The sequence below is a fragment of the Perca flavescens genome, chromosome 15 (assembly GCF_004354835.1).
Source record: "Perca flavescens isolate YP-PL-M2 chromosome 15, PFLA_1.0, whole genome shotgun sequence".
NCBI classification, from domain to species: Eukaryota; Metazoa; Chordata; class Actinopteri; order Perciformes; family Percidae; genus Perca; species Perca flavescens.
In genome coordinates this window covers 13807416-13835059 of record NC_041345.1, presented here as the reverse complement: position 1 = coordinate 13835059, position 27644 = coordinate 13807416, and the positions used below count along the sequence as shown (strand labels likewise).

Here is a 27644-nt window from a genome sequence, read left to right as displayed (position 1 = left end):
TCTATTCTCACTATCAAAGACCCCTGTGATAACAGGTCTCCCCGGTATTGTTATCAGTGTTCCACTCTCAACATTGTTTATCTGAATAAAACACACGGTTGAGGAGAAAAGTTAATCTTTACTCGAGGGATTTCTCCTTTTGAATCTTTCACCTTTCTCTATATTTTCAATCTTCTTTTCATGAATATCTGTTTATGAATTTATTCATGTTCCTGTTTCCTTCTGACCCTGTTTTCTCTCTTACTACTCTTAACTCCCCTTATTCTGTTACGACTATTTTCTTTTTTTCTTTCATTTCTTCCCTTCTCTTATTTTCATTTTATTTTCTAGGTTGCAGGATCTCTGGGCAATGTTCAAACTGGACTCAAGCAGCACCTGGAACGACTGGATGAAATCTTTTCCACAAACCCAGACTACCTCCAATCTCTGCGCTTCATGAAGCTGATGGTTAACAACGTCATTCGTGAGATGAATACTCTGCCTGATATCACCAAAGCAAATGTTGATTTGGCAGCCATTGCTGACCAAACGGCTTTAATTGAGTATTACAGGTAGGCAGACTTTTAGTTACTCTCCTGGGGTGATTGATAGTATTTTATTTATATATCTGTGAGTGGTTGAAATAAACGTGCCTCTCAGAATGGAGCTGTAAGTGATCCAGACCAGACATAGAGCAGATGGGATTTTATTGATCTTCCCTCCGGAACACAGACCGGAAAAGCTATTTTCTCCTGATTGCTAAAGAAATGAAAGCTGGAATTGAGCTTATTGTCCACTGTGTAGTTTGAGTTCAATGCGTATGTTCTAACCAAATGTTATGCATGGCAGAGTGGCTATTAGACCATAAATGGTTTACTTACCCACTGCTCACATTGATTGTAATTATTATTTGGATGTGGTGTTATCTTTGAGAATAATGTTCTTTTCAAAAAGGAAGTGTGAAAAAGTATTGAGGCCAAAACTAAAATTCAATAAACAGAGAGAAAAGTAATAAACCCAATCAACAACAAAGTAGTCCAAATGAATAAAATATCCAGCATTCATTTAGGAGGGGGATGCTAATTTATGAGGCTCCAAAGGCTGCTGCTCCAAACTGGGAGTGTAATTTGACATCAGCACATAAAACTTCATAGTGCCGTTAAGCCGTAAAGTTTCACATTTGCAACCTGTTCATTACAGTATTGTAAGAGTAGTTTGAACTAAATTGGATGGAAAGACTCACCGGAGATATATTTAGGGTAGTAAGGTACCTTCTGCAGAAGGATATGTTTGACATACATTAGAGACACAAAGTTTATCAGGGAACAGAGCTTATTTGGATGAGCAAGCTCTGTAGCAAGTTGATGTCATCTCATCCTGTCTGTCCCAGTAGTTTGTGGATTTAGTAGAAGTAAACCGCAAAATGTAAAGCTCTCCCTCTGAAACACATTTAACATTGAAGTGCTATTAGTTCTTTAGTTTTAATTTGACTGATAAAACATATGTTGAGTCATATTTGTCACCACCTGAGACGTTTCATTTCATAAGTGACGTGTCAGTTCTGCAATACACGCTGTTGACTTTAAGCCTATGCCCTCGGAATGCTCCTACTTATGTAACTGTGTGCAGCAAGATGATTAATAATACATTATATTGCTTAGTTTACTTCTTATGAGTCTCGTTTCTTTGTGTATGGACGGTTGTGTTAGTCAGCTAGTCCATGGTTATACACAAGGCAGTCTTAGCCATCTGTCAGTATTCTATTAAAATAGTGCAAATAGTAATAGTCAGCAGATGGCAATTAAGTGGCAGTCAAGTTAAGAACAGTAACTGGCAGTATTGAAAAAAGTGCAAATAGCTTGGGGAAAAAAAGCAGGTAATTCATGATTCATGACCTCAACTGTCCGTCTTCCTGGTTGCCATGTAGACTGTGTAGCAGTAAATAATGTAGCAAAAACTTCTGCATTACTCTGTAGTCATGATCTTCTATTTCCCCCTGATATAAACATACATAATAAAATGAGAGGATTAAGACTTTATTTGGTTAATCTATTTGTTTGAGCATTAAACATTTGACTAGATTTAGAATTTTCTTTCTTTCTTATAACTTACATAAGTTTCCATATTTTCTTCTTCACTTCTTATTGAAGCAGCTATAGTGATAGCAAATCTCTGACTCCTGGCATGACCGAGCACAAATAACCACAGTAGTCTCACTGACATATTCCCATCACTAATTTAATGCACACATATTCCCACAAGGTGTGTTGTTCTATCCTATCGTGACACCAGATCTTCTTCAGGACTACAGTTGCCACTTTGTGCATTCTGACACCAATCTCTTGGGTGTTGATTGAATTTCATGCAGCCATTGAGCTATGAACAGCCTGTGGCAAGGCTTTATTGATAAAAAGCAAATGTTATGGCCAACCCAGAGTTTTTCGAACAATGGAAAGAAATGACACCATTCTGTTTTCCAATATTATATTCTCCCTTCCCTATTCTATTTCTGAATTCATGCCTGTGCTCAGAGCTGCGGTTCTGTTAATGCAGATAAAGTAAAGTGGAGTCTCTTTTAGTGTTTATCTCCATCCAAGTGCCCTTCTCTGTGAGCAGAGGAATAACCAGTCTACATTTTGTTTTCAAAGTCTATTAAAGTACATCTACACTTCTTCACATAGCATGAGTGAATCCTATTCTCTAGTGACTTTGGTGTACAGATTTACTACAATACTGCAGATACTTCACAGCAACTTGATGTCAGTAATACAGCATCTTCAGAATTCACTGTTTGTGTGACATCCTGAACATCAATGCCTTTATTTTGCTTTGACATTGCTAAAAGATGTACAGTACAATGCTACCAGGGCTTGTGGAGTTAAGAATGAGTCATGAGCATTTCCACGTGTTTGTGTGGTCAAACACACACACACACACACACACACACACACACACACACACACACACACACACACACACACACACACACACATAAATATACTTCAAGTCCAGGCTGACTGTACGGACGTTTTCAGAGCTTGAAAAATTAATGGCTATGGATTTCTGGTGTTGAATTATTAATCCAACAGCATGGAAATTACCTGAAACAGATGGGTTCTAACTAGGAGACAAGAATACTGATATAAAGCGCACACAGATCTCACACATTTGGTCACAAACATATGTTGGGCCATCACTTCCTGAGGCTTGTACATAAAGTGTGCTGTCTGCAAGTGAAAAGTGATCAATCAGGGTTGTTATACTGATGCTTCATTTTTCTGTCTTGTAGATGGCTGACCTTTTTGCTGTTGCTGATCCTGGATCTGGTCATCTGCTTGGCCATATGCTTGGGGATGGCCAAGCAGTCTCGATGGCTCCTTATCACGTAGGTACCCAGAGTGTGTATGTGGATGTATTTCATCTTGTTTCTGAGGCTTTTTTCTTCTTCTTTTTTCTTCCATCTCTGTTCTTATTGGCCTCTGCCTGGATCACAGACCACAGTCAGACAGGAAACCAGTCAGCCTCTGTGGCTCCATATACTGTAGGTCACTCCATTAACAGCACCAACGATAGCATTACATCTTCAAAGGCACTGATAATGGCACTGCTCTTATTCCTCTCCTCAATTACTTGCCTTTCATTTCCACATACAATTAAAGGAAACCGTATAGCATGCTCAAGCAAACCAATTTGCTGAATGTAATTTTTATATTTTATATCAAAATGGATCAAAACGACTGTTGTTCTCGTCCTTGTCTGAACAATAGAAAAGAAGTTTAGATTCCTAAGCTCTGAAAGGAATGGGAACATTAGGAGGGGGAATGTTGGATTTATTAAATTGCAACCATTCATTTAAACTAACACAGATGTCTGACAAGCAAATCCACAGTCCAGACTTTCAATCCCATTTGCCCAATTTAGTGCAGCCTACGTGTGAGTGTTAGCAGCTGATGCCCAGGATCTCTCTTCACATCTCTCTCTGATGGGTCTCACTAATGTCTATTGATCGCACAACCAGGACGAGTCTGCTCCCTTAACTAATTATTAAGTGCTCTCAGGCTACTTTTATTGGTACTTTCAAGAAGGTCCGAGGAGTGCGTTGAGAACAGAAGCCTTCTGCAACCCTTTTACATCCATCATGGGGCCATTCTTTCTCGTTTTACTGGTTTATTCCCCTCTAATTCACAGTACTTTCTCTAGCTCCTGCCAACGGGTCAAGAATACAATTGTGGTTAATAGTGGGATGTCTTGGGGAAACAGTTTTTTGATGTTGTCTTTTTTTGCCATACACCCCCTCCACAATGTTTGAACTCTTCACTCTTTCCAGACAAAAGGGGGCATATGACACAAGAGGTTGACAAACCAAAGCTTGTGACAGCTTTTGATCGACAGTGATATTGCACATGATTGGCAGCCACGAATGGCAGAAAGTGCAGCCAGTTAAGATGTTGCTAGCAGAATCCAGCAGAGCAGAAATGACAAAAGATACAGACGGAAAGTCTCCAGACTTATCTTTAGATGTGGCCCTGTGAGACCTCAATTGAACAATGTCTTTGCTCCAACTTATATCTGAATAGAATAGATTGAATAGATAAAATTGATTTTTATAAGAGCTAGATCTAACAAGTGAATTTAGCTAGGAGTTAATTTATCTTTATATTACCCCGTAATAAATTTAATTCCAGTCGTATCCTCTAATCCATGATGCACCAGTACAAAGTGTGAGTTGGGCCTCTCAGGCAATTACCAATAAAACGCTGAAAAAAAGAAATCAAATTAACTAGGTGAAAAAGAGCTGGAGATCATCGGTACAAAGACAAGCTGTTTAACTGGTTCTGCCCATGTGTCTCTGTCTGTGTCTGTATCTTCCTGTCAACCCCATCTCTCTCTCTCCCATTTGATGTGTTCCTCCAGGATCATGGCTTTTGTAGTGCTGTCTATGATCCTCAGCTGGGCCTCACTGGGAGCGGGCACTGCTACAGCTGTGGTGAGAAAACAATGTTATTTGAAGAAAAAAAAAAAAGTTTTAATTTTTGACACACTTAGTTTTTATTTATGTATTCTTTTTTTGAAAGTCAGTTGGTTATTTTTTAACCCGTAGAGTTCCACCCATAGACATCTTTGTGGGCGATGGTGGTTCTTGTATTTAGTTTAAAATTTTTTTTTTTTTTTTTAACCACCAGCTTCCTACTTCCCAAGGGTTTTACTGTCAATAAGTGTGTGTTCTTTGACATCTTTCCTGGTTAAAGGGTGTCTGTATATTATGTTTGTTTAGTTTACAGCAGGCGCTTTTCTCTAGTCAGTGATGCAGTAAAGCTGATTACAAGTCCCTTGCGTTTTAGGTTTATCAACCCTTAGCCCAGCCATTGTAAACAAAGCTGTTTCTCACATTAATTACTAGCCTTGCTTTCTTCAAAATCTCTTCTTTGGTTGTGCTCAGCTTCATTTGTCTTTCAATCCTCCTTATTTCTGACAGATTGTTATCTCTTCCTGTCTGTACACCATGTGTTCAGCACATCTGGGCTTAGTGTGTTTAATGGAGCTCCTATCAAGGGCACTGTCTGGGGTACAAAGAGTAAACCCTTGCTTCCAGCCTCCCTCCATCCCCACTGTCTCCTCTTCTCGATCTCCTTGCCTCCTGTAGATTATCCCATCTGTGGATTATCCCAATCGATTTCACATCTGGACAGCTGTTCTAAGTGATGCAGTGAAGACAAAATGAAGCAGAAAGGGAATGACAGCTGATTTAAACCTGAAATTAACTACACAGGCGTGAAATGGAGACCTCGCTTGTGATTCTCTGTGAATGCAGAGCTTCTCTGCAGTTGTAAAATCTGATTACCAATGCCTGGGACTGTGTCTGTGGCTTAGTTTAGCCTGTTATAGTTGAACATGACCCTGCATTAAAATCAAATAGTTGAGTATAGCTTTTCTCCAGCATGCATCTCTCTGTCACTATCAGACTGTTATGTCCCAGGTGAGCTGAGGTAAATTTGATCAATAAATGTACCCGCCTTGTTATTAATAAGAAGACCAGTCCTCCACACAAAAGTAGATAATAAAAAGCACGGGTCTCCAGTAAAATGATTAGAATTTGGGACAGTATGCAAAACATGTAAGTAAACTTGTTGCACCTGTACATCATTACTCAAAAACTGCATGGTGCAAACCCATGCCACATTTGAAAGGAAGGTAGATGATGATGGTGTCCTAGAAAATGCTCATACATTTATACATATTTGATGAGAGGAAGCATAAACAAAATCAATTCAATTTAAACAGCATCCTGTTATTTTCCCCAACTGTTAATTATGCATGCACATGCAAAATGATTAAGTTATTTTTTTTTTTTGCCTTGTTTTTATGTTCTGGCCTGGGGAAGACTAAGTGCACAGAGACTGCGTGACCTTGACCCCTGATCGTTTATGCATGCACATTGGCTGGTCTCCATGGATGAATTTTAGAGCATGAAAATATTTAAGAGGTTTAATCCATGGTCAGCAAAGCAAGCTCTACATGGTCAATATAAGTCTGTTCCTACATACCACAATTTGTGTGTGTGTGTGTGTGTGTGTGTGTGTGTGTGTGTGTGTGTGTGTGTGTGTGTGTGTGTGTGTGTGTGTGTGTGTGTGTGTGTGTGTGTGTGTGTGTGTGTGTGTGTGTGTGTGTGTGTGTGTGTGTGTGTGTGTGTGTGTGTGTGTGTGTGTGTGGCTGTAATTCTGTAATAACTTTCTAATCACTCACTCCGGAGTTGAATGGTGATAAAAAAAAATGTTTGTGTTGTATAACTGCCCAGTGCAAATTCAGTTTTACTCAGTTGCAGCACAAGAAATTGAATGTAGTTCATGGCTTGAATAAATGTTGCGCTCCCTTTGGTCTTGCATACTTGCTAGATTACAGTATGTTGTTGTTTTCCTACAGGGCACCAGTGACTTTTGTGTGTCTCCAGACAAGTTTATTGTTAACCAAACCAAGGATTTCCTCAGTGAAGGTAATTTTTTTTCTACCAACAGAATTGCACAGATACCAGCTCTCTGTCAATGCATATTAAGACACAATACTTATCTCTCTCCCGTCTCCCTATTTCTCTAACCCTCCAGATGTTGCACACTATTATTTGTTCTGCAGTCCGAATCTACCAAACCCTTTTCAACAGGTATTGACAAAATGTTCAAATTCTCAGCAGTCTGCTTACACGTGTAGTTGTTTACTGAAAGTCACACACTGGAAAATGTATTGCTGTTTTTAAATTGTTTTTTTCCCCGTTATATGCCAAACTGCTAAACCATTATCGGACTGTAATCGCATCAGTTCTGAAAAATGAGTACCCAACACTAATTTAATTACTTAAAGCGATAAACTTTGATCAAAGAATATTCTAGTTAGTCATATTCTAGATAGTCTCAAAACATTAGCTGTATTTTTTACCCTGTGCATATTCTCTGCCTTGGGGTACTTTCACGAGCAATATCTCTTAGTTATTTATTTAATTTACTGTGTATCATGCATAAAGGCAGCTACTGTTTAGAGGCAACTGAAAATATCCTGAGGAAAGATGAAGGGGAACTAAGAATCCTGATTTGTTTCTGTGTTTAAAGACATCAGCCTATTACTTCTTGCATAGTACATGACTTTGCAAAAAAACATTTAGACACCCCACACACTGCAAATAAGCTAATTATTGGTGCCTGATATGCAGGTGCCTTAGAAATAGTCTCAAAATTAACTATAGAAAGTATACAACTTACTGTCACACAAAACCTGTGCAGTGTGAGCATCACAACCATTCAATTTAATCCATGGATGCTATTCAGAAAACTACTTAATTTCAAGGCCAGTAGACATAACCTTGTATTATAAACACCAAGTTGCTTATCATTGTATTTCTTAATAAGAATTGGTTTAAATCTGGATGTCTATTGTTGAAGTTGTAATGGCGCTGAAATCAAATTTTGTAAGAGGCAGTGAACAAGATCATCTTACTGTCCTTGACCAGGTGCAACAGGATGTTTTCAAATTCATTAACGAAATGATGAGGTCAGCCTCCATGATCACCTGCTGCTGCTCACCTTCCCACTACACACAGTTCAACACTTACATTGCATCATGCAATTTTAGCTATGGCTGTAAATGTGATCCTACTTCTTCTTATGTATTATAATATTTGTATTGTGTCAGGATTTTGTTCATGAGCAGTACTTTATCTGTATTGCATGTTGAGAAAATCCGTAGAGGATTAATCCATGACCAATAATTATTAAAACCCACATGCTAAGTTATAGTTGCAGTATCCATTTAGAGATTAAAATTATGCTTGTTAAGTAGGTAGGGATAATCTTCTCCTCTGATGGCCTAGTTGATATAAATATTGCTCTTTTGTTTGGGCTTGAGATTGGATTGGGGGGAATGGGAGGAGGGACAGTATTTGGTGGGCGAGACGGTTGGTGGCGAAGGATAATCTGTCTGGAAAGAAATGTGTTCTCTGTAAAGTGCATTATAAAGCCTTCTTTAACACCAAATTACTTGTTGACATGCTGCTCCCAAACAATGCTCTCCTTAATATGATCCTCTCTTTGTTTGTTGTGGATGTCTGTGCGTGTGATGTTGGTGGGCAATTATGTTCTCACAGTCTTTGACAATCTGCCAGCGTTCTTTGACCACCATCCAAATCCAGATCCAGGGCTTGCTGCAGTTCTCGTTGCCCTTCTTTCCTACTGCTGAGGTAAGTGGCTGGCTGATGGGACTATTACACCAGACTGTAAAAAATTGTGTATCATTCTCTCCTCTTTTTTTATTATACCTTTTTATACAGAGAGACCTTTTGGGGATCCAGCGACTGCTCAACTCCACCGAGTTCAGTCTCCACCAGCTAACAGCTTTGCTCGACTGCCGCGGGCTACACAAGGTAAGGTCAGATTCCGACCAGGACACTTTTTAATAGGGCTGCTTTGTAGCATAGCTCACATCTGCTAAGAGGACCCCCCACCCCCATTTTCCTGACTTGAAAGTCTAACTTTATGTTTGCTGATTGTCAAAATTTTATCTGTTAAGGGAATACGATTCTTAAAATCAGTGCTGATGAAATGAGTCTTCTTGGGTGCTGTGATTGTGACATCAGATGTAGGCTTTTAGATATGACAATTGTAATGTTGTATACTGCACGTAATCTAGGTGTGTCATTCTTTAACAAAAGCATAGCAATAAGGTAAGGTTGAGGGTGGGTGTGGGTCTGTCACATAAAAATGTGAGGATGCTCTATTAGACTTTAAATAATGCTCAATAACCGTGACAGCACACACAACCACTCAGACGTCAAGCTCGTTCTCTGAGCTTGTTAGTCTTTACTCAAATATCAATACCAAAGCAAACAAACAATGCATTTGTAACATGCATGTTATCTGAGTAGCATGAGTGTCTCAGCATTGAAAAAAAAGACTACATTGGGTTTGTGTGTATACAGTCTCTGTAAAGGTTTGCATTTCTGTCAGTATTTCTGCTACAGTAAGACAGAGAGTTCACATTTGGAATAGAGATCTAATGTTGTGTATAGTCCTGATTGACTAAATCTGCCCTTTAAATTAGTTTAATGAAAGTCAATTAAACGTCCCCAAAAATTGACATAAGAAAACATGTTTTTGTAGTCCATCAGTGTGTCCATGTCATGTTTGTATGTAAACCTCTTAACTGACACTTGAAGATTTGAAAACAACTGTTATTTGTGAAAAATAATATTTTTACTGGATACTGACAATAACTGACTGTACTATATGCGCCCATTCTTCTAGGACTACCTGGATGCCCTAATGGGTGTGTGCTATGATGGGGTGGAAGGGCTCCTCTACCTCTCTTTGTTTTCTCTGCTGGCTGCCTGTGCACTCTCTGCCATGCTGTGTGCAATTTTTAGAGTGTGGACACTAATAGGCAGCAGGTCAGAACCAAGCGACCGCCTTATCCCATTATGTACTGCCCACAATACACAAAGTGTTAACGCATGCACTCTGTGTGTGTGTGTGTGTGTGTGTGTGTGTGTGTGTGTGTGTGTGTGTGTGTACCACTTTCATCCAGGGACAAAGAGTATGACGACATAGATGAGGAGGACCCGTTCAACCCAGAAGCGCGGCGGCTATCCTACAACCCCAGAAGGTCCAACATCCACAGTTTCTGTAGCTATACCAGCAGCCTCGGTAGCCAGGCCAGCCTTCATCCACCTCCACAATCTGCCTCGAATGTCATGCCACCTCCTGAATACATGTAAGATCAATTAGATGATGATGACAGTATATTTGTATTTGTGTGATTCATCTCTTACTGCCTTTCTTTTCCTCTCCATCACAGGAATCAGTCCATGCTGTTTGGAGGGAGTCCTCGATATGAAAACGTGCCGCTGATAGGGAGAGGATCCCCACCTCCCTCGGTGCGTTGGCCCTATGAGGCTCTAGTGTCCCTAGTGTGATGACGAGGATGGCACTATTGACTTCAACACTGCTGAAACACTAACAGAAAGCATGCATGGCAGCACCATGAACTTAACAATACTTATGCACAGTATAGAACCTCACACTGTCAACACTTAGAGGAGAGAGTTTGCAAGTGATGGACTGCTCTCTGCTGGCCATTGACTGAAGTGCATACATTTTTTAGCCCACCTCTGTATGCAAATACACACTCTTGCTACTAAGCTTTTCACCACTGCCTTGGATTGTATTTCTAATTCTTACAAAGTAATGGTTAAGAGACAAGTGCATACATTTACGTATGTGAGAAATAACACAATTTTTTTGTTGAATAAAGACAGTGCAAGGATCTAGTGTATAATGGTGGGACTAGTCTAAGCATGTGGTGTGTCTCTGGAGCTAAAGCTAGATGATAGATTATGCTGGTAAATCCACAGTTAAAGTTTCTTTTAGGTGAAGTTTCTTTTCTGTTAAATTTTCTGTTTGCGTGGCTTACGCAGTGCTTGAACTGTATTCACAGCGTACCAAAGACTTGAAACTACCTTTTGAGCAAGAGTAAGAGAGAGAATGTGGACCATTGTTTAAAATTTAATTTGCCTCTGTGAGACACATTTTTACCAAGCACTGGCATGTGTTTTTTATTTGATCGTGTACAGAGAGATATGTTTTGTTTTTTTGGTGAATGCATTTTACTTGTACTTTTATTTAACCAGTGTTTCGTAACTAACCCTTTTGTTATTTTCATTTTTTTACTCAGACTTATAAAAACCGTAAGTTTCCCATTGTCTAACTTCTTACTGATGTTTTTTTTTTATTTCATTTTCATTCCACTCCTTGAAACACACTGTGGACTTACCTCTGTAATTACGCTTGCTGTACAGCTAGTTTTAACCAGTAACCACACACCCCCTTGTAAAGCTGCATACGTACCTCAGCTGTTAGACCTTGGACCTTCCGGCACTGTTTTATCCACAGAGTGTTTTATGTGAGTGTAATTTATTCTGTAACCCCTGACTCATGCCCTCTGTCTGCTCTTCACCTGCTCTTTAAGTCCCCTACTACATTAAAGTACCATTCCCTGATTTCACAACCTCCTAATTGCAGACCAGCTCATATTTAAAAGAAATACAAATAGAAATAATGTTTAATTTGATTTTTAAATGCTGTTGTTCAAATGCAGATGTCCTAAATTGTGTTTTTCAATCATTTCCCTTGCAGTACTCGCCCAGTATGAGGACCACTTATCTATCTATGACTGACGCCCAGATCAGACACTTTGGGACTGACTTCCAGGTGTAACCTGCTACCTACGGAATCCGCTTTAGAGAAGCACTGTCTGAGATGCTGGGTTTATACCAAGGAGGTTGTCTTAATGGCATAATCTCACTGTTCCAATCTGAGACATGAAAGCAGGCCATATGAGGCATTTACCGCAGTAAGACACCAATGCAGTGCTCAGAAAGCCCTGCATGCAGTTCTGAACAGAGACGACCTGTACAGGTTCCTCTCAAGACTGTTGTGGATGTTGTCATGATGTATGGAAACACTGTTGCTCCAATATAAGCATTTATATAAGCCAAATCAAGAGCCTTTGAACTGATTTGATGAAAAAAATGTTTTCCGCTTTTTTCTGTATTCTGGTAGCCTGCAAGGATATGATCATCGATACGGTCATTTGGATGACTGAATATGACCCATAGAACTTCCATCATTGTGATTTTTTTTCTAAATCCCTACTCTTTTGGAGTTACTTAATTCCTTCATATTCTGCCTTTGTGCAATTTGTAATGGTGCAAAATGAAATCAAACCATATTTTCAAGTTTTCTAAATAATAAACAAATTTAAAACCATACCAAATATTGTGCTTTTGTTGCGAAGAGCCAAAGATGCAACTAATTTGATATCTGTGATCAATTTAAATTTTCTCTTTCTAGGTAACTACCACAGGTTTAGGCATCTCATTGCTCTATTCAGTGTATGACCTGCTGATCAGGGATCAGTCAGATGGTCGTAGCTGAGGGGTTTATCATTGTTTTGCTACATTTGTAGACCATATAGCAGTAGCATGTGGGTACATTTCCCTGGATTAAATAAGCACAACAGAATGGGATTTAATTTACTTCCAGGAATGTATCACTGTGCTGTGACACAGCTGGTAAAACATAAACTGAATTTGCATAACTTTAAAGTTGTTCTAAGATCCATCTACCCTCATTATCTTGTAAATGAGAAAGTCTTCTCTTCAGTGTTGGATACATCTGCTGAATGCTGTTTTCTGTGTTGGATCATGTATCAAACTAAACTAATGTTTGATCATAAATTCTGTATTTAGACTTGTGTGTTGTTGTGTACTTCATTTCTACTTTCTACTTATAATTGTTTAAGCTCTTACTCTCACTCAAGTAGCCCAGAATTGCCTAGTAGTAATTGGATAAGGCTGATTGGGATTTTTAGTGTCCCGTACCTGAGGATGTCACACGGGGTTATATGCTCAGCCAGTTTCATACATCTAATAAGACTGGTAGAAAATGTGTCTCCACTTCATAAAACATCTTAAAAATAAATTCAAGAGAGATATTAGCAATGACAGTTATGTCTTGAATAATACACAACACGAAAGAGTAACTTAAAACCAGTCTAAACAGTGTCCTCACTGGTCTTAAGGTTTCAAAGCTTGTGCTCTGTTGCACCTGTAACCCCCATCCAACAGTGATGTCATGGTGTCCTGCACAATGTATGCATGCATGTGCTTAAAAGGGCATACTTATTGTGTTTGACATTTGTTTTTGCACTATGCTTTGTACTGTGTGGTTTATCTATCTATCTATCTATCTATCTATCTATCTATCTATCTATCCATCCATCCATCCATTCATCCATCACAGTGTAAGGTTACTCCTTACCCCACAACACAATGTAAACACATCTTACAGTTATTATTTCTGCACAATTAAATGAAATCCGTTTAACAGACGTGGATGTTTTTAGAAAACTATAAAAAAAAAAAAAGATCAACCCACTGGCTATATCATCCTCCCGTCTTCCTGTTCAGTTCAGTTCCATGCTAATATTTGTAATTTTCAAAACATTTTGCACATTGTCGTGGTCGCTGTCCAAGGTCCTGATCCTGGAACCCCCGGGGAGTCTGGAGCTGTCCAAAGTACCCGGCTGTCGGTCATGCTGACGACCACGTACTATTTATTACGGCCGACGGAATGTGCTGCTAGCTGCTGATATCAAATGACATATCAATACAGTTGTGATATGGCTGTTCTATCATGGTTGTTGCCGAGTTCCAGACTGGAGTGAAGTCAAACGCAACAGACTATCCTTAATGACCTGCCTCGCTTGCCATAGGAAACACTGTGAAAAAAACTAACTGTGGACACGATGGTAGTCAGTTAGCCTGCTAGCCATTACAAGGCTATTTGTTATCATGGCAAAATGTTCGGTAATAATTCATAATTTGTCTGTTGATGAAGGAGAATGTGGAGGGGATGTTGCTAAATAATGGGTAACGTTTTTGGGAGAAAGAGTAGACCTTCGCGTGTAACGGAACAAGACAAAGCCATTTTGGTGAGCTGATAGCGGCTGTAGCAGCAGATTAGTACCGATACATTAACACAAGGCTACAGTTAGCTGGCTGCAAAGCATACTAGGCAACATGGATTAATGTCAGCCGATGTGTTAAGCATCGGATTTTACGGTAATTCAGCGTTAGACACGAATTCCTTCTTTAGTCCTTTGTTGGGTGTGTCCGACATCTGTGTCTGTGTGATGAAGTCTAACACTAAGTGATAAATAGAACCCCCCTATACATTGCAGTGCAGTACAAAACAGTCATAAATAGGTTGGGCCAACCTATTAATATATCTGATTTTTCCCAGCAATTGAAGCAGCAGAGAGATAAGCTAAAGCAGTACCAAAAGAGAATCACCCTACAACTGGAGAAAGAGCGACTTCTGGCAAAGCAGTTGCTAAAAGATGGCAGGAAAGAGTAAGCATGAAAAAGATAATCTACCATTTTCACTTCAGATGTGAAACAATATATATAAGTCCACCATGCAGTCACATCACTGTAAAAGCAAGCAACAATAACAAAAAAATAATGTTGTTAGTTAAAAATTATAAATATGATTGCAACTTTAAAAACCTTAACTGCCAGAAAATACTGTATTTTTTTATTTATTTGTTGTGTCCTAATAAGTGCATGGTAAGATCACTCTTGGTAGGTTTTGATTAAAAAATCTGCACATGCATTACATGAGAACATGCAAATATTAACATTAAAATATGAATTCCGAGGTGCAGACCCCTGACCCCCCTCTGTTTTTTTCTTTTTATTTGTTATTGCAGAAAAGCACTGCTGCTTCTTAAGAAAAAAAGATATCAGGATCAGCTGCTAGACAAGACTGAAAATCAGATTTCAAACCTGGAGTGCATGGTAAGTTTTGTGAGATTACACGATTTGATGTCCTTACATTTTAAGTCGACATAGCTCATGGGTGTATCAGGGTTATACTTTATGCATTTGTTTTAAAGAACAAGTAGAAAGGTTTAATGTGATATGAAATATTAAAATAAAAAAGTAAAATCTTCCAAAGTCTACCTACTCATTTTCTGCGTACCGACTGTCTGCAAAATCCAAGCTGAACCCGAGCTGCAAAAACGTGTACAGAATGATAAGTGATAAAGATGAGGTTTATGAATTAATTTATGAGTTGCAGAGAAGGGGTAGGAATAAATAAGTGCATTCTTCCTCCTACTCCTTTTCAAACGTGAGATTTAATTTGTGTTTATGAGAATGTATTTATTAAGTGTGTGTAGAGATTTATTGTTCATTTCATTTTATTGCTATTTTGTTTTTATCTTTTTATTTACATGTGCAAAATACATTATAAACAAAACAAACAAACAAATAGGTGCTCAAATTGAATGCAGTTAGGATTTATTGATATTGAAATGCCATATGTAACAATAATGAGACACTATGTAGTGTGAATTAAAGCAGCATACTTTTTTTGATCAGCTATAAGTATTTGCAACTAGGTTGTTTTTGTTTGTTTGTCCTGTGTGTCTGTAGTAGTGCAATTTAATGTTTTTCCATGCTCATATTTGTCAACAGGTTCAAGATATTGAGTTCATGCAAATTGAGATGAAAGTCATCGAGGGGCTTAAGGTTGGCAATGATTGCCTGGAGAGTATGCACCAGGTAGATATGCTTTCATGTTTCTTTTCACGTTTGTGTTTAGAAATATACCTTTCACATCCATGATAATAATTCCCCCCTTGAGGTTTAGATATGTGAACGTATACTTCAACAATTTCAGTTTCCACTGATAATAGGCATACTTTATTGAATGTGATCCTTGGGTAAGGATTGAGCAGCGGAGAAGGCGTGTGGTTTGTGTTAGCATAGCTGGTGCACATTGTTTGAAGATTAAGGGATTAAGAAGTAAAGCTTTGACTACAGCGGTGGGACTGCCGCACATCCTTGGATACAGTGTACGGATCTTGCTCAGGAAATTCACAAGCCAGCCAGAATGTGTGGAAAACACTTTCCATCCATAACTCTTTTCTTCTGTAATATGGACTTCCTTTTCTTGTTTGGGACAGATCATGTCAATTGAAGATGTGGAGAGAATCCTGGATGAGACCCAGGAATCAATTGAATATCAAAGGGTAAATGTCTGCTTGATGTCAATCAAGCACACCATTACATTGTTTTTGTTCTATTTTGACTAGTAGCCTAACTACTGTAATCATTTCTTCATTCTCTACATTTTTCATATTACAAGATGTTTAGAGGATGCTTAATGCTTAAATGAACTTTCCTAGACATTATATGGATAACTGTCCATGTTTATAGTAAATAAAAGAAAAACTTAGCTGTCATTGTTCTGTCAGCTAACACAGCTTTTGCTCCTACAGCAAATAGATGAAATCCTGGCTGGAGCCCTGACGCAGGAGGACGATGACGCTGTTTTAGCAGAGCTGGAAGCTATCACTCAGGTGGGTGTTGCGCTGCATGTTTAACCTTTATTAACACAGTGAATGTTTGCCTGACCACGCATGCTCTTTCCCTGTAACACCCCACTTCACATTTCTAGATACACACACTGAGGCCTGGTGTATCTGCAGGCTTCAGCTGTTTGCCACTTACTGTAGTGCTTCCACTGGAGCTGGGCTGTTGTTAAATCTGTGATTCAGAGTCGAGGCAAGTGTGCCTTTCATACACAAACTGCATATTGGTATTTTGACCAGATTTGTACAATATTAGAATATTAGAAGCCACAAGATTTGTGTATAATTATTTGTATGTAATAATAGGCTGTATAATTGAATCAGTTGTGGATATGAATTTGGTTGATTCCTATGATTAAAACCCCAGCAGATTTTTCTTCTTATGTGATCTAATTATTGTTTCAAATGACACACACTCGAGCCTATCAGACTACACAAATTATTATGTTTCACACTTGAATACAGACACAGATTCTATATCTAGATAGAGCATTTTAAGTAATTTCAGTTTGACAAAAAGGCAGCATATTCCTTTTAGCAGTTTATCTGCAAATGTTTTGGATGAACCATCAAACAAGTTTGGATTAAATATCTTGCCTCTACTTACATATGTGACTTACAATAGAAAATTTTAACATGTGCTCAGTGGTATCACTGTGCATTATGAAGCTTGCATTGTCAAACTGTCAACTTTTAGGAACTAAAAGCATGTTTTCAGCTTGGAAAAATAATATGTTTGTGCTTTTCTAGTTGGTCAGGGTGAACCTTATTGTTACAACTTGTATTGTTACACTGTCCCTTCACCTGAAAACAGGGAGAAGTTGTAGCACTTCCAGAGGTCCCCAGTGAGCCAATACCAGAGGTCCCAGAGGCAGCTAAAGCTGAACCAGGTCCGTTTTTGAAAAAAAATTCACATTACGAAGCATTCCTCACACACTTGATATATTTGCAGGGTTTCTGCGGGGTATTAAAAAGTCAAAATTTTAGGCCTTAAAAAGTATTAAATTTGCTGAAGTATTGTGTTCTAGGTCTTTTTTAAACAGGTATTAATTTTTCTATGTCCATGTAATGCTTCTCTAATGCTCTCTGAAATACTGTTTTTTTATTCCGTGGGTTCTTCCTTTCGATAGTCCAAATATAATATATAATAATATAATAGTACAGATTATTATTACCCAGTGTTGCTTTTATTCAATTTGAATACATTAATTGCAAGTAGGTTTGTGACTCTGCATTTCATTGTACTTTTATGTCGTTTAATAGGTCTTAAATTGCATTCATAAAGGTCTTAAAGTCTTAAATTTGACTTGGTAAAACCTGCAGAACCCCTGATTTGTAAAGCAATTGATGTCAGACTGATCATATTTGCTTTTACTTTGACTTTCTTTTCTAGAGAGGAGAGAAGCAAAGAACCAGCCAGACAGAGAGATGTTGGCAGCCTAACAGAGTAAAGGTGTGGTTGGGAGTAGACTGTCGTAGTTCTGATGGGCACTCTGTTAATTTCAGTATTCCATCCTTAGTCGTTAGTAGATAAAGGTGGAACCTGCAGACATCAGTGCATCTTCACACATTTTACAGGAACAGCGCTGTGTCTGCATTCTGGTTCACTGCTCCCCTGAAGCATCTACATAAAGGAAGTGAAATGTTCTATTTCTTTGTGTCTGACTTGGATTAGCAAAGCCATGACACATTTTAACTGTTCTGGTGTAACAGAATGAAAGGACACATTTTTAGTTGTTTTACACATTCATTTCAGTTGTTTTCCATAATAAATTAAGCTCTGGCAACAGATTTGTTTTCTTGACTTTTCTTACATAAACATATATATATATTTAAAACAGTATTAAACCAATTAAGGCTCTATGGCTTTATTGTCATTGAATATCATACTATTTTGTTCACATTTTTAGCTTGTGTATCATGCTTTCTCCAGAAGGGGGCACTTTTTACTCAACAGTATTCAAAACAGGTGTGCTCATTCACACCCCATGAGTGAAGTGTGTGTGGTTCTTGACAGAAAGTAGAAAGCTCATGTTGCTGATATGTGGGAGATGTTTAGACAAGAAAGCTAGTATAGTATTTACAATCCTACACTAAGTGGGTACTTAGACTAATTGGCATGTACAATGAAACTAACACAAATTATCCACTGTGAGAAAAACATCACCTATGGTGCTACTGAAAACAGTCAGTATGACTACGTACATACGCAGTGCAATTGTGTACATAACATTTTGTTTTGTAAACGGAAAGAAGGCAACCTTCATAGGGACAACTGGACTGCATATCATTTATGTAGCTTGCTCAGATGATAGCAGCAGTGTGCTCACCACCAAATGTGCACTCTGATAAGGTGGTGCTGCATTCTAATGCTGTAGGAAATATTGGATTTAGGGTAAGAGCGAAGTGAACAACTGACATCATTATGCTACCCTTTTTTTCACCTTTTATAAATGTTATGCCACAGGATTTAGTTTTTTTCTAATAAGACAGCAATAAATTAGTATAGCCTATTCCTGAATATCTCCTGTCCAGCCTAGCACTGGTGCACCGTGTTTTTTTTTGTTATAAGTATATGGTATTTTATATGACATATAACATGTTAGAGTGTCCTTTTTGTTGTTTCATTGTATTTCTGACTTTATTTCTGAACGCTTCTAATGCGCTGAGACAGCGAAAAAAACTAAGCTCTCGAGGAGTCAGTGAAGGCAGCAGCGGGCTGTCAGCTGTGGAGAGGGAAGGTGTGTTTAGTTGGAGTGGGGTTTCGGGAGCGCTGTATCGTTTCACTCTCGCTGGCGCGTTGCCTCGCCTTTTGTTTGATCAAACTCGTGTATTTACCCGTTCCCCCCATTTTACGCGGATACACGTTTGAAGGAAAAAACCGTTTATGGTCCTGGCTGAAGACTTCACGATGTCTCGTACCGACGAGGTTCACCGTTTGACGGAAAATGTCTACAAGGTAAGGTGTAACTAATGAATAAAGTTTTGAGGTGCAAATGATAATATGATTTCAGCTGTGTTTCACCATGAATCCGACTTATTGTTCATTGCTCAAGACGCATTCAGAGCCTGTGTTTTATTCTTCGATAATCTCTTTAGGGAGAGGCGCAGTCGCTCATCTTGTTGATTTAATTTTTTTAAATTAGCCTAGTTGACTGAAATTGTTTTCTTCCACCTCCACATATTCCTGCTCGACTCCAGGTTTGATAAGTAGTAGTAGCTAGGCAACACCTCTCAGCTAAAGTTGCCCCCGTGCTTACAAAATCAAAGTCACTCACTCACTCAGTCTTTTCCTACATGTAGGCCTATTGTATTCCTAAAACCCTGCTCTGATAGTAGTGTAGGCTATTGCTAAGATACCAGTAGTTTTCTATAACCTAGTTTTAATGCCGAAATGGAGACACTTTGCATTCCAGAAGTCAGTGTTTGACGGGCAAAGAAGGTTGGGCTTATCTGTTGCAACAAGTAAACATTTGCCCCATAGGAGTTGCACATGCAAACCTGTTCTGCCTAAAAACCTGCGTCAACTAAGCCTCAGTACTGGGAGGAAAAAAAGATTCTCAGTAAAGAACGAATAGGATGGATTGGGGTGCTCCATCCAGGATTTTTTTTATAATTTTATCTATGAAATGGCAGAAAACTGTAAAACAAAATGTATATCACAATTTCTCAGATCCCAAAATTATGTCTTCAATTATTCCAACCAGCAGCGCAAACCCAAAATGCATTCAATTTGCAATAATAATAATAATCATAATAATAATAATAATAATAATAATTTATACTTTATTGATCCCCAGGGGGGATGCAGCTAATGTGTTGAAGCAACACTATGTAATTTTGTAACCATAAAATAGCACCTTTTTAAAAATCATTTTGATCTGACTTGTAATATGGAGAAAGAATGCCATGCATGCCCTGTATCGTGATATTTTTGGTGACGATTTTTATAATTGATTATTTTCCCTAGAATCGATATTTTGTATTTATTTTATTACCAATGATTCACCTACATTTTTCTTTTTATATGGTACCGCTGACAGCGACTACATCATATCTGTTTCCAGCAAAACAGACCGAAAGCAGAAAATGGAAAAAATACCTGTTATGTACTTCTTTACAAATGAAATAAATGTCAGACTGACTGACTGCCATGTGATGTGCATTCTTCTTAGAAAACAATTAGTTTTTAGAAGTGTCTCATGATATTTTCTCTTGAAGTTTATTAGTCTATCAACTTTCAACTTTTGTTTTTGTTAAAGAAGGAAAGGGAAACCGCTATACTCGATACAATCAAATCGCAATACTTCTAAAATCACAATAAATGAAAATCGCAATACAAATAGAATCGTCAACCATATATCGTGAAAGAATTGAATCGGGACAAAAGCATATCGTCCCAGCCCTATGTAACTTACATAGTCGGATCACCTGAGAGAAGTGCTGTACCGCTTTACGGTACTACCACTGATTTTGGTGAAACTTGATCTTACGTTGAAAAATTTTTCTGCTGCTAACTGTAACGGAACCTGATTTGTTCAGGTCATATCCCCTGACCAATCGGCTATCCTAACCTTAACTACTCAAGGTCAGTGCCTAACCTCAACCAATTGCCTAGAACTGCAGTGGGATCCGTAAAAATGCGGATAGCTGCTGTCAACTAGTTAGCTCAGCTAGCCTTGCTGAGCTCGTAGCACCAGGTGAGTGGTGTTTACACCGCTAGCACTGGAGCTTTGGACCGCTGGGAGGAGAAGGTTTTTGAGGGCCAGAGAGAAATGAATGCCAGAACTGGAACAGGTGTTGTGCAGAAAAACGACTGCCTGCCGAAATAGGCACCCAACGTGAAGGCCCAAGAATATATTTTTTCGGCACAACATACAAAGTTATGGACAGGCTAGTTTTTGAACATAAGTAATTTAATCATAACAAATGCACATGTAACGCTACAGCTGTCTATGGTTACATATCAGGTCCTTAAGCTTCCCTTCCTCGCGTCTTAGTCCGTCCTACCTAGGAAGCATGGGAGAGACGCCAGGAAATCATGCAAGGAGAGAGGAAACGAGGAAATGTGTTTTTAGAGGGATGAGCCATCCTTTCCTCTGAAGTGTCACGTGAATTCATCAGCTGTATGGGACGAGTTGGCAACGGCTTTCAGTTGCACGGCTTCCGGGAAGGCTGCTCTTGTGTATCCTCGCTCATAGCTCCTCAGAGATCCCTTCTCGATCCTCGGGGCAGGAATAAGAGCTGTGTGACGGCCTTCGCGAAGGTGGACTGGAATGACTTCCGGGTTTAGGCAAGGAGCGAAGAGATATCAAATAAGAGACTTGGGAACCACCCAAAATTTACAACAGTGGTGTATGAATGAATTGCACTTTAAAACTGTAGGGGTGCCAAATTGCAATAAAATTTTTAGTTTTGCAGTGTTGCTCTAATGTGGGGATTTGTCATTTATTAACTAACAATACTTGCTATACTATACTTGATTGATTGACTCACACGTTGAATATGAGAGTTGTTGCTGTTTGTGGAACAGCTAATCCATTTGACAAATCATTTCAGCAATATGTAATGCATTAAAACTTAGTCCAGTATCTTTGTTTCAGAGTTGCAGGCACCTACTGAAGGAATGTTAACAAAACTTCATGTTATAAAGGGCTCCACAGCTGTGTCCTGTGATAATTAGAGATCAGTGATACTGATGAAGGGAGGTGTCTTTCCATATCTTCCTAGTCAGTGTTTACACACAATTACCCTTTAAGGTATACTACGCAGTTTCCATATTTTGTCAAACAGCTACCCCTAGAGTCGCTGTGGAGTACTTGTATTTAACGTTACTGTCATAAATCCCACTCACGCAGAGCCGTCTCTGCACTCACGGCCTGATCCCCTCCCCCCTGTAGGAATGGTCTTATTATCAACAATGGATAAATCAACAACTTCGAAAAAACTGACATACAACAAGCAAGTTTACTTGACATGTTGATAAAATGTCTGGAGTACAGTCATCATGTTGACCTCATTAAAGTCTCCTGTGATTACGTGAACACTGTCGGGGTTGGCCCGCTGCTGTTTGTTTATGGTGTTCAGCAGGAGAGCGAGAGCGCCGTGTTTACATTGGCGTCGAGTGGAATATACACAGCCGGTACGATCACTACTGTTAGCTCTCTCCGTAGAAAAAAAGGCCGGCATCTTACAGACATGTACTCGAGGTCAGGGGAACAGTGTTTATCTATAATTGTCCTGTTATTACAACAGTCCTCATGCACGTACATACAGAGCCCTCCTCTGCTCTTACCAGAGTCCTCAGTCATGTCCCAGCGTACCAGAGTGCGGCCTGCTAGCTGCATGCTAGCATCGGGTATCCCCAGGTGAAGCCAGGTTTCAGTGATACTCAAAACACAGCAGTCACGAACATAGCGATTTCCAGCGAGTTGTAATTCCAAGTTGTCCCTTTTATGCACCAGGGATCTGGCACTGGAGAGATACAGGCTCTGTAGAGATGGCTTGTATGCTATGCTAGCCTTAGCATAACACCGGTCCTGTGACCCCACTATTCCTCTCCCTCCTCCGTCTGCGCCACCTCCTAGACCCGACAACAATCCATGGAGAGCCCAGTGGTCTCGCTATGTCGTCTGGGATGTCGTGCGTATAATGAAAGACACTCGAAATAGATATCTGGTGCTGGTCACCAATGTCCAAAAGGTTGTGGCGGGTGTAGAGGATGTTCGCAGAACCGATAGCAGTAAAGCAATTTGTGATTCTCGCGAGATTTTGGCTGGGCGCCATCTCCCAAACCTGCATTGCTGGTTTGGCCCGCTGCATTGCTATCAGGATGATTCACCTTACTACAAGTTTGTTTACCATTGAAATGACTTCGAAGCAGTTATATTAAGGTACACATTTTGCATAATGTGCCTTTTAAAAGGTACTCTACTTTTAACTGCCCCTGCGCCCTAAGCCAGCTGTAGTACCCCTAACAGAAGACGAAGAATGGGTAGAGGGTAGCTGCTCATTCTCCTACAGGGAATAGACATCTATCAGAAAGGAGGTCAGATGAGCAGAGAGTACTGACTGACTGGTGCTTCTTTTAGAGCCAACAAGGGAAGCAAATGTTTCAGGTGGCTATTTCTGTCCTGAATTGGTCACACAACCCACAGTGTATCCTTTTCACTGTGAATTGTACGCCATGCTCTGTCTGGGTTTGTCCAAATGTTTACACCTACTAATGTGGGTTAATCAACATAGACACATTGTAGGTGTCTAGATCCCAAACCATTGGAGGGGGAAAGGTCCCTTCATACAGTAGATGGTATTGCTCATTCAAGCACAAGCCCAGCAGTGGGGTTCTTTCTCTGGGATGAAAGCACCCGTCAGAGTCCTGACAGCCAGAAACGCTGATGGGTTGCGGAGTGGAGAGACAGAGTCCTTCTTCCACACTGGGGATCTGATCTCATGGCACAAGCTAGGAGGTCGCAGAGAGTGCCATCTATAACCTAGTCACTGCTTATTTGGCACTCCTTGTGCTTTCTTCACCAACCTTGCTGCAGTTTAAAAGCAGGTTTATTTAGTGTGCTTTAATATTTAAAGAGATGGGTTCAATTTGACTCCCACCACATCTCCGTAATGAAGATGCATCAGTCACAGTATACTGCATGTTTTTAGCTGTCTATACTCTCAAATCCCAACTTGGTTTAATTTAAAATGTTTGTTTTATTAAAGGGATAGTTGGTAATCGGCATTTTTTTATCACTGAAATCTGCTGCTATTAGTTCGGATGCAAAATGGCACGTCTCAGGTTAAAGTGCAGACGGTCAACTTTGGGAGCTGCAAGGCTTGTTGCATAAGTATTAAAATGTAATTAAAATGTACTTATGCAAGTTGTTGAAAGCTGCAAAATGTATAAAAAATCTAGTAGTACACTGGAAATGTACCTGAGTTCACCTTGTGATTATTAGTGGCACAATGATTGGATATTTCTTAACATGTAGAGTAAGACTAGGCCTAAATGTTGAAAAATAAATGTTCACAGTTATACCTTTTTGACCTTTTTGTAGCTTTGTACTGTTTTATAATGCAATTGCTAATTGTTTGCACTGATAATTAAACGTGGAGACTGTCAGGGAACAACACTGTCCACCTTCCCATTTCTCTCCATGTACAATATTTGAAAGAAATTAATAATGTTTGTCTGCTTTATATGCATGGAGGCCTCTACTGAGGAAGAGGAGATTTAAAAACATACAGCGGCTGCAAAGTCATTGCAACAAAGCAGCTGGGCAGATACTGAGTAATCACAGGGGAGGAGAGGGGGGTAACTGCACCGCTGTGACTCATGTTAGCCCGTGTGTGTGTGTGTGTGTGTGTGTGTGTGTGTGTGTGTGTGTGTGTGTGTGTGTGTGTGTGTGTGTGTGTGTGTGTGTGTGTGTGTGTGTGTGTGTGTGTGTGTGTGTGTGTGTGTGTGTGTGTGTGTGTGTGTGTGTGTGTGTGTAACAGGGCTGGGACTTTATGCACGGTGAGGGCGAGACTGGAGATTCAGCATCTCACTGCAAGCGTTGCTCTTTTGGTAAAGGCCAGAGGCACTCCTTAGTTTTTTGCATGACTTTCTTATTCTTAATCAACAGGGGAGTCAACCCTGTAAAACCCAGCAATCTCAGTGTGATCCTCTGTGACTCACTTCCATTCTCCTCTCTCACATAGACGGGAAGTTAAAGACGTGGCATCTAGTCATTCCCGCGCTGACTGAGCGAGACAGATACTTAAGGTGTGTGTGTGCACCGCAGTCATCTCCACCAGCTGGCCTCGTCGCTCGGTGTCTGAAAGAGGTGGTGCCCCGGGTCAAGCCTCTTAACATGTCGGTGGATGAAGCCTGAGCGCCAACCTGGCTTTGGGGGTGGGGTGGGGCGGAGGGCATACTGAAGTGAACAAACAGATTAATCAGACTAGATGCTGAAGAAGAATAGGACTGTGTGTAAAATCAGTCAATAATGAAACCTTTTTAACAGCTATCATGATTTCCACAGTTAACTTTTATCCTAAAGGTTGTGGAAAGTTGCATGGAAGTGAGGCGGTTGAGCACACCCTTTAGCACAATATAACTAGTAATGTATTATTCAGAGTCTTTGTCATAGGAAGTGTTGTGTTTTCTTTGCCCGATACATGGGCCACATATTTTGAACACACCCTGGCAGGTAAGGGAAGGGTGTGTCTAGTCTCTACCAGCCCTCAGGACAATGCTAATTTTCCCATGCAGCACCACTCCCTAATTGTCAACACAGCCTGGAAAACAGCGGATGCCATTTTCACAAAAGGCAGTTATGAGGAAGGGACATTTGTTGTTTGACGTAAACCGGCTCAAGTGCGATACTCAATACTCTCTGGTTAAAGGATCTTCATTGTGTCGGGAGTGCGATACCGCTGCAGTAAAACCCTGATCTGAAATGCAGTTTTTCTGCCTAAAAGACATCCTGTTATGTAATAGGTTTCTCTCCCAGTTGCAATATTGTCGTGACATTCACTACATTTGAATGAATGATATTCTGATAATGATAAGAGGACCACAGTTTCACCACAATCTCATGTGGGAGATCTGAACAGGTGGTCTCTTAGCAACAACGTGCCATTATTCTTATGCGTTTCTGTCATATTTGTGCTAAAAAGACAATTGCAGTTGGTGAAGGGCTGGAGAAGGCGAGTGAGAGGGAGGAAAAGCGATGGATTCTGTTTCAGATGGAGATAAAAGGGAGATCTTGAACCTGTTGTAATTGATAAAAAGTGCTTCATAAAAAGCCCATAAGGGGTCCAGTGTAAACCAGCCCTATCGTGTATATACAGTGCCGTGTGGTCTTGCACGAAGAAGTCGCCTGAATGATGCCATCCATCACTTAATTTACCTTTTTTTATTCTAGCAGTACAGTATATCACATCAGACGCCACTTGACTTATAATATGCAATTTAATGGCGTTTAAAATGACTTCAGCTCCTGAACATCTTCCTCCAGAATATAGTGTTTCAACAAGTTTATGCCTGCTGGTGCCGGGGGCCTTGAAAAGATTGCATTATGCACTGCAGAGAATATCATAACATTCATTGCCTGTGGAACAGCAGATTTGTTCCCTGTGCCTTTGACTGCGATGCAGAGAGAGGACTATTGCTCCACACACCCACCTTCTCTGCACGTCCGGGGGCGGATGGTTTAGAGACATTCTCTCTTTTCTTTTACTCACCGCTGCTTTTTCAAGGACAGAGACTGGAGATGCTCAGTGCTAAATCCGAGGATACACTGTATTGCAGTTCTGCAAAGAAGCTTCATGGCCGAATTGAGAGAAAACGTGGTTTTGAAGTCCCCTTGTTGACATGGCTATCGTAATATTACTTATCTGTTACAAAAACCTACATAGGAAATGTCTTTGCTTTATAGAAAGCCTTAAAATGCTTTATTGTGGGGGTGGAAGAGAAAAGGAAAAATAGATGGAGACGTTCCACATCCTTGTTGAACTAGTCCCTAATTACTGTGGAGGGTGAAGCTGTAATTACACGGACTGAAAGAGACACACCGAAGCAAAGACTTTCAGTTAGTACTGTGGCAGTGGACAATGGCCTTACATTTATGGGTCATGGGCTACAGTTAACATGCCTGTGGCTAGTGTTACACCCACTAGGCTAAGCTAGGCAACCACTGTGTTTTTCTGAGACTCAGACCAGTCACACTATTGTACAGAGAGTAGGGAATTTGGCTTGCATACCCACATGGTTTAAATGTTCCTTTTTAGTGGGGACATTTAAACGCAGTGAAACTTTGCCATTGGGATGTAAAGTGACTAATGCAACAGACACAGTCACTGTTATGGTATTTAACTGTACTTTCAGTTTATTTATTCAAATGCATTTACACCTCCTATTGGCCTGTCCCCTGTACAAAGTCTCTATTAATTGACAATATAGCAGGATGTACATTTTTGTGGCAAGCTCTCTGAGATGCATCAGCATGAAATAAAAGACAGATGGTGAAAAAATAGTGCCACCTCCATGTCCCATTCAAAAAGATGTGCACTGTGGGACACTTGTAGGATATATAAATGTGTTTTGAGTTTGTTAAGCACTAGGTGACTTTATGTTGGGCTGTGTTCAAATCAGAATATTGCAAGGAGGAGGTCAGCAGGGGAACCCTCACACAATACATCTTTTA

The 27644-nt window shown here is 39.8% G+C and overlaps 3 protein-coding genes across 10 annotated transcripts in view; all 3 read left to right on the top strand.

Moving 5' to 3' along the window:
- Nucleotides 1-12656, top strand: part of LOC114569637 (protein tweety homolog 2-like) — a 29171-nt gene extending 16515 nt beyond the window's left edge. The window contains exons 4-15 of one of the 3 annotated variants that reach the window (XM_028599598.1): nucleotides 331-551; nucleotides 3269-3364; nucleotides 4894-4966; nucleotides 6901-6970; nucleotides 7080-7135; nucleotides 8609-8701; nucleotides 8792-8884; nucleotides 9765-9907; nucleotides 10045-10230; nucleotides 10315-10393; nucleotides 11315-11418; nucleotides 11652-12656. In XM_028599598.1, coding sequence (XP_028455399.1) covers nucleotides 331-551; nucleotides 3269-3364; nucleotides 4894-4966; nucleotides 6901-6970; nucleotides 7080-7135; nucleotides 8609-8701; nucleotides 8792-8884; nucleotides 9765-9907; nucleotides 10045-10230; nucleotides 10315-10393; nucleotides 11315-11418; nucleotides 11652-11667 — 1230 coding nt within the window. In that variant the 3' untranslated portion in view covers nucleotides 11668-12656. Of the gene's footprint in view, nucleotides 1-330; nucleotides 552-3268; nucleotides 3365-4893; nucleotides 4967-6900; nucleotides 6971-7079; nucleotides 7136-8608; nucleotides 8702-8791; nucleotides 8885-9764; nucleotides 9908-10044; nucleotides 10231-10314; nucleotides 10394-11190; nucleotides 11204-11314; nucleotides 11419-11651 lie in introns of all 3 variants that reach the window. The other 2 variants (XM_028599600.1, XM_028599599.1) reach the window with 2 other exon arrangements.
- Nucleotides 12657-13641: 985 nt separating this feature from the next.
- On the top strand, nucleotides 13642-18249 carry LOC114570006 (charged multivesicular body protein 6). 3 transcript variants are annotated; one of them, XM_028600200.1, is made up of 9 exons: nucleotides 13642-14010; nucleotides 14322-14431; nucleotides 14791-14878; nucleotides 15560-15646; nucleotides 16051-16116; nucleotides 16366-16446; nucleotides 17273-17348; nucleotides 17852-17911; nucleotides 18037-18249. In XM_028600200.1, the coding sequence occupies exons 1-8, from the start codon at nucleotides 13945-13947 to the stop codon at nucleotides 17899-17901; spliced, it is 624 nt and encodes a 207-aa protein (XP_028456001.1). In that variant the 5' UTR covers nucleotides 13642-13944; the 3' UTR covers nucleotides 17902-17911; nucleotides 18037-18249. The 3 variants fall into 3 exon arrangements, with proteins under 3 accessions (XP_028456001.1, XP_028456002.1, XP_028456000.1); XM_028600201.1 differs by having other exon boundaries at nucleotides 13642-13885; nucleotides 17852-18249; XM_028600199.1 differs by having other exon boundaries at nucleotides 17852-18249.
- Nucleotides 18250-19142: 893 nt separating this feature from the next.
- baiap2a (BAR/IMD domain containing adaptor protein 2a) overlaps nucleotides 19143-27644 on the top strand; it is a 57140-nt gene continuing 48638 nt past the window's right edge. For all 4 annotated transcript variants that reach the window (XM_028600267.1, XM_028600270.1, XM_028600268.1 and 1 more), the window contains exon 1: nucleotides 19143-19417. In XM_028600267.1, the coding sequence (XP_028456068.1) occupies nucleotides 19346-19417 (72 nt within the window). In that variant the 5' untranslated portion in view covers nucleotides 19143-19345. The remainder of the gene's footprint in view (nucleotides 19418-27644) is intronic.

Excerpts from the sequence above, each read along its gene's own strand:
- LOC114570006 (XM_028600200.1), top strand. The coding sequence starts at position 13,945 with ATGGGTAACGTTTTTGGGAGAAAGAGTAGACCTTCGCGTGTAACGGAA. Across the intron at positions 14,879-15,559 it reads TTTCAAACCTGGAGTGCATG|GTTCAAGATATTGAGTTCAT; the intron begins GTAAGTTTTGTG and ends ATTTGTCAACAG. Across the intron at positions 15,647-16,050 it reads GCCTGGAGAGTATGCACCAG|ATCATGTCAATTGAAGATGT; the intron begins GTAGATATGCTT and ends TGTTTGGGACAG.